The sequence below is a fragment of the Zosterops lateralis genome (assembly GCF_965231275.1).
Source record: "Zosterops lateralis genome assembly, chromosome: 1".
NCBI classification, from domain to species: Eukaryota; Metazoa; Chordata; class Aves; order Passeriformes; family Zosteropidae; genus Zosterops; species Zosterops lateralis.
The window spans coordinates 114,746,147-114,753,061 of record NC_139762.1 but is presented as its reverse complement, the minus strand read 5'-3'; the positions used below and the strand labels follow the sequence as shown (position 1 = coordinate 114,753,061).

Below are 6,915 nucleotides of genomic sequence, written 5' to 3'. Positions count from 1 at the left end.
AGATCATCATGAAAATGACTTTAAATTTAGAAGAATGACATTCAAAAGACTACTTTTTTGATCTATAAATGATTGTTTTCCATGAATATTTTTTTTAAGTCACTGCTTTTTAATAATCAGTTTTGATGGGCAGTGACAACCAAGTTCCTGAGTAAACAAATGTAGAATATGCTTGAAGGCTGTTCATACCCATCAGGTCAAGACAGATCCCATAGTGTAGGTGTCTCCACTTTAGATTGCACTGCAGCCCAAGGGACATCAACTGAGTATTTAGCAATAATGTAGTAACTGTAACAAATGGTAGGGCTCAGCTATTGATCACCATTTGGGCTTTCAGGGAGAAAAATAAAAGGCATTTTTGGTTTAACACTTCTGACTGAAATGTGCTTATTTAGAGGTTCACTTAACAGATGCCATCATCAGGAGATAAAAAGTCCTTACACTGAAAAGACAATTTTAATGGCCTTTCTCATTAAGCTATGGATGACATATTTCAAAGGGCAGATTATTGGAGTCTTTCTGCTGACAGCAAGGAATGTCAAACGAATTCAGAATATCAGTGAATTTTTAAGCCCCGGTAACAAGGATTTTAATATAGAGCTATCTTATAATTCAAGACAAAACACCTTGACCAATTTATTCTCCTGTACAGCACATTTATATCCACATTTATATTCACTGGCAAAATGGGCAATGGACCCTTACTGTTCATGGGAACAAAACTCCAGAAGCTCTTATATTCTAAGCCTAATGTGTTCCGTTACTGATGTAGCAGCATTAATCACAAAGAACAAGAGTTTTATGGCCTTGGAAAAATGGAACCTCTCAGATTTGTAAGACTACTCTGCTCAATAAAAAGTTTCCCATAAACAAATGAGCTCTGAATATAATGTATTAAACATTATCACCCCATAATCAATAGGTATCAGGAAGACATTTTAAGGTTTAGTTCCCTTCCTGTTCTCCTGCAGACTGTGATTATTTAGCTCTGTACTGCAGAGCTCCATTAAGCACTTTGTTTTTCATTGAATGACTAGAATCAAGTGCGTATGGCCTCCACGGATGGATAAACTGCTGTAAAAAGAGATAAGTCAGCAATACTGATTGGCTCTGTTGTCTGAGCGTGCCTTTGATTTTTGAATTACTGCCAAAAGCATCATCATTCTGTGTTTACCCTTCAAAAGCCCTTGGTCACTCAGATGGTGCATACAGTCACAGCACAGAGCTCCCCTGTGCAGAAACAGTATTCATAAAAAAAAGACAATTTCAGTACTTGTATTTGTTGAATGCAAACTCATGGCACAGATCCTCTCTCTCTCTCATCTTTCATGACATTGTTACTATATAACATGAAGTGATTAAAAGACCAGTTTTACTTTGATGCCCATCTCTTTCACTCAGATAAATGGTTTACCTCTGTGCAAAGCTGTAGGTAGCATTCAAAGTGTAATTGGTCACACTGTTCTCCTCTTCCCTTCCCTCTTTGGCAAGTCAAAGTAACAGAGCCACCATAAACCTGTGTAGTGGTTTCTTTTGTCTGTGTGCATGTGTGTGTGTGTATGAGTTCATACCACACACTGCATTTTTCTTCACTGCTGTGGCCAGGACTGTCAATACGGGGCTCAGTACTGGCTTTCACAGGACACCACAGACTTGCATTTCCCTCCAGAGCTGCTAAACAAGAGCTGTTGTTTAGCTGTGAGCACTTGCTGCGCACTTTGTACCTTGGTAAATGCCTGCTGGACACAGCAGGAGCATGACCAGAACAGGTCCCTGATGAAGCAATTGAGCTGGTTACAACTCTTTGTGAATTCAGCATTCAGCGCTCAGGAATCTCCTGAGGCAGAGACAAGTAATGCACTCTTGACATGATAGGATTACCTGTCTACAAAGGCAGAAAATATATAATATTATATTACACTATATAGAATGGTTATTCCCATTTGAATACAAAAACAACCAATGATTTGGGTTTTATGCAAACATACAGGTAATAACAAGACCATAAATAATTAAATACTATCTGCATAGAGGCAATAAAGTGACAAATTAAGGCAATTGTTACCTGCTTGTTCAAATCCCAGGATTTCTATTACTGCAGTCTCACCAAAACTGCAAGTTCAGCTGAGTGTGAAGGTCTAGGCCCTGTAAAATCTTATTCATGTGCACATTGTAGGAAGCAGGGATTGTGAAGGCAGAATCGATGCTGTTCCAAAGGTGCTGCCTAAGATCTTGGATGAGGAAATGCCCTCTTACAGACAACTCACAACCCCTTGTGTGATTAAAAGGAAATTCCCAACAAACCTTGGGAAACAAGTTCAGAATACTAGCATATCCTCTAATCCACTTTCTAGTTATAAAGGCTTCTTTACTACTGTTTTTGGCTGACAACACTTGAGATAGCATGTTTATTATGATTCTTAAAACACTTGAGAGAGAACAATGTAGGTGCATTTTTTATTTCGGTTTTAACTTCTTTATTTCATTGCTGTACAGCTGCATTACACTTGGCTTTAATCCCTCAAGCATTATTTTCCTTGGCAAAACAGTCACTGAACTGAATAGAACTTACTATTGGAAAAATATGCTTGAAAAACCAGTGTGATGTCAATGCCAACTGAAACCCATGGAGCTTAAAATGTCACAAATGTGCCTGTAGCTGAAATACAGAGCTCCTCTTTTTTTTTTTTTTTCTTCTTTTGTCTGAGCTAGGAATGTTGTAAGTCTTAGGTTGTGAAGTCAACTGTAAAAATCATAGAGTAGCCTCCTGAAGCTGAATGTGTGCTGAAACTGAATGTGTGCTTCCCTCCTCTCCATAAACAAACATTTAGAGAACAATTATGTAAAACTGGATGTAGGAGAATTCCATAGGAAATGAATGACTGTACGGCTCCACTTCCAGTCTCGCCTGTATTAACTGTAGCTATCTGTAAGAAGTTGGGCTACAGGCTTCTCAGAGAAGAGATAGACCCCGACTTTGTAAAACATCTTTAATATTCAAATATATAAATAAGCACTACTGAAGAATAATTCAGAAGACTGCGGTGGTCCATTACGAACAGATGCTATAAACGGGAACAGTAACATTGCTAGGTAAGGAAGAAGCAAGCTATTTTAGGAGTCTTGAAAATCTCTTCTAGTTCTTCAGACAGATCATGCTGCTATAGTTATTTTATAAAAAATTGTATTTTGAAAAGCACTTTAGTAAAAGAAACCTTTTACTGGAACTATTATTTAACCAAGACCTTCTACAGCACTAAAACACACTGCAATTGAGTTCCTGATACAGTTTTAAGAATGGGAGGGATGAAAATAAGAACAAAAAAACCCTACCATACCTGCACCAGGAGCTATTTATTAGCATAACACTCTTCCTTTTAAAGATTTTATAACAACTGAAGTATATACAAAGTCTTACAGCATTTACACAATAAAAAAGTTTTCCTATTAGCTGATGTAGTATAAGGTAGTGCTGCAATTTACTTCAAAGCATGAGTACAATAATAATGAAGCATACCACTTTACTTTCAGCTTCTCCACTACCACACCACCACTGTCAGTTGGAATGACAGTTAATTAAACCACTGGAAAAACAGATTGTTGAAAGATTTGTAATAGGTTGATTTGCAGCACAAACCATCTTAAGGAGGGGGAAAAAAAAGAAAAGAAAAGCTACATACTGTCATGTTTCTACACTTTCCTAGAGCTGGAACAAACTTTCACAGCCTTAGATATAACATATGCAAGACAACATAATCACATTTTTTCAGATATAGTTCAGCTACTGAGTGTATTTACTTCTGAATAGGAGGCGTTATATTGATATGGCTGTGTGTTTCCATTTTTGTTCATTAACTGTTCAAAAAGGTCTACAAAAAATTAAGACAGCATGGAGTTTGTAGTCGTGACGTGTTTTGACTAATAAAGGCATTCAATATCAGCTATAGGATCTAATTATTCCCATCAAAAGTTTAAGACCAGGAATCTTTGAGTAAAAGTCAAACCCACAAAATCCTGCATCTGTGCCATTTTCATCTGTTGACTCCAACCTTCTTTAAGCTTTTCCAACAGGTATAATACAAAATCATTAAAATGCTTACACCAACCCAAATGCACGACTCATTTAGTTTATGAGAGGTCAAGCAGACTCACTAGACTACTTCTGCTGTAAAACAGAGGGAGCTTACCTAGGAAAAAGAAACTTTTACTGAACAGTGCCTTACTACAAGTAGGGATATATAGTTTAATGATACATAATTTAAGAACATAGCATTCTTTGCCTTTTAGAAACAGCTTTCGTGTGCCAATAACGCACTTTCTACAAGAGATAAGGCTGCTTTGCCTATCGTTGTATGCCTAAACCTCATATTTTGGCCAATTCCACTTTTCTTCCCCCCAAAGGGATTCTCTTTCAACTTAGAAACAAGTAACGTCAGTTGACAATATATGTATTAAGACAAAAAGTGACATATATAAAATCCACAAGGAACCACATAAATACCAAAGAAGTCATATAACCTTTCCATGTAAACACTTTGATTATTCTGAAGCCCTAATCAGATTCTTGTCTTAAACTTTTGGCAGATAATGTGTATGCTCAGCCAGGCTTTGTAGTTAGTTATTGTTCAAGTGGAAGCCAGGTCAGCTCACATGTTGACAGGCATGCAACTTGGAAACATTGCACAACAAGCAACACAAAGAGATTTGAGAAGGGTACAAGACTTCAAGTAGACTTCACAACCCTTCACAAACGGAATATTCACAGACAAAGATACAGTCCTTGCTTTTTTCTATGGTGGATTTCTGTCTCACACATGGGACACTTTCTGTGACTCTCTAGCTTGCTTGATGCTATATAACCACTTGATGATTCTGGCATTCCTTTCAATGGCAGAAATGCCGTATGGCACACGGTCATTGGCACTGTCATCATTTCTAAGGTCACTGTTGCTGTCCTGAGACTGTTCACAGTCTGAGCTAATCATACTTGCACTGCGAAAGTTGAGGGATATAATATCAGAGTTAGCCCTTGCAAAGTTTTCCATCCCGAGGTTTTCAAGCTCTTCAGGATCCAGTCCGCAGTAGTTAAAGAATCGTTCAACATCTGCGTCAACACGAAAGTATCTGTCGCTTAAGTCTGATTTCGATCGCTGTAGGGAGGGTCTTCTACTAACCCCGCATCCAGACTCGACTGCCTCAATCTCTGGGGATTTCAGGGTGGCAATGGCAGCGATTTTGGGCTTTGGAGGCAGAGGTGGGGCTGAACTACTGCAGGGTATTGCTTTTAAGGGCTTTGCACTAGTTACTTTCCTAATGTCTGAAGAGCTGTGAGAGACATGCAAGAAAGTCTCTGCTGACTGATCTAGGAGCCTTCTGCTGACATTGGAGCTGCTCTCCTGTGGGCTGCTCCGGCCCTGCGTGGGGTAAACCTTCAAGGATTCGGCGAACGAGTGTCGGTTCAGCTCTGTCGAATCGGCCCTGTGGGGTGGCCAATTTCGGGGACCGTGCTTATGCCCTGAACCTGAGCTGGAGCCTTCAGAGCTGTTGATGATGTTCTTCAAAATCTCAAGTTTCAGATTTTCTCTCTGGACTCCACTCTCAGTCTTTGCATTGTTGCTGAAGACTTTCAAGGTGGGGCTCCCCAGCGCTCGCTTGGCCGCGGGACAGACTGGCGGCTTCGCCAGCACGGCCGGCTTCACAGGCTCCTGCTTGGCATTGATGACCTCCTGGCTCTTGACGTATTTCGCCTTGTCGGCTTCAAGCCTCTCCACTGCACTCAGTCTTTTTGGGTTAGGCTCCGCCTGCCTGCGAAAATAGTCGGGTCCTTTGTTCAGGATGCGGAGAGGAACGGCAGACGTGAAAGTCACGGCAGGGCTGACCGGCTTCACCATGCTACCTGTCGGTAATGTTTCTGTAGGCATGTTTGGTGGTCTTTCCCCCGCAGCCGTTTTGGATTCTTCTCTGGGATCTCCTAAATGCACGGTGCAGAAACATGTACATTAAGCACAATGAATAGCCGATGAATCCTGGGATCTGAGCGTTAGCAGCAGTGCCTCATCTCACAGCTCATTAAATAACGCTGCGTTTCTCTTTTAAAGGCAGCCTTTGTAGGGCGAGGGCACCCGACACAAGTCCGTATTAGTCTGCTCCGCTGGCTCCTTTCTTCTCGCTGAAAGATGTGGGAGTCTCGCCGTCCCCTCCGCGCTCCGGGAGCGGCAGCGATCTGAAAGGCAGAGTAACCAACCACACGTTAGCAGGAGCTCCTGACATCAGAGCGATAGCAACAGCCGCCCCCCGGCCCTCCTCTTCATCCGCCGCCGCTCAGGGTGCCCCTGCCCTGCTCCTGCCCAGCACCCCTCTGCACCTCACAAGACATGTATTGTTTGTATTTACACTCTGAGCTTGGATTTCACAAAATTACATTGTGGGGGGCGGGGGGGGAAATCCAAAATAATTAAGCCCCACCACAATGCAGCCGTACATTTGTAGAGGGAGAAAAGGAAGCAGAAGGAGACAATTCAGAGACTTGGACCCACCCATCTCCCAGTAAAAAAGCACTTTGTATTAATATATTCAGCTTAGTTAAGTTGATTTGTGAACATGTTTTATCTCTAACCCCCAAACATTTTTCTCCTTATAGGCAACATACTGCATAAATCTCAGCAATCAAGTGTGTTTTCCTTGCTCATTAAATTGTCCAGAAAACAATCCGGTCTAAAAAGCAGAGAACAAACAGAGACAGGTAGAGTTTTAAGTACAATCCACATCTTTCATTGCTACTCTAATATAGAATCAACAAATAGAAACAGGAGATGTCACTAAATCCACCAATTCCAGCTCCTAGTCTGTTTGAACATTAGTATCCATAGCACTGGTGCTCCAGCAATAAAAGAAGGCTTTCCAAGCTCTCATGAT

The 6,915-nt window shown here is 40.9% G+C and overlaps 1 protein-coding gene across 2 annotated transcripts in view; it reads right to left on the bottom strand.

Moving 5' to 3' along the window:
* Positions 1-2,460: 2,460 nt before the first annotated feature.
* FAM110B (family with sequence similarity 110 member B) overlaps positions 2,461-6,915 on the bottom strand; it is a 113,668-nt gene continuing 109,213 nt past the window's right edge. For both annotated transcript variants that reach the window (XM_083855985.1, XM_083855984.1), the window contains exon 3: positions 2,461-6,223. In XM_083855985.1, the coding sequence (XP_083712111.1) occupies positions 4,809-5,921 (1,113 nt within the window). In that variant the 5' untranslated portion in view covers positions 5,922-6,223 and the 3' untranslated portion in view covers positions 2,461-4,808. The remainder of the gene's footprint in view (positions 6,224-6,915) is intronic.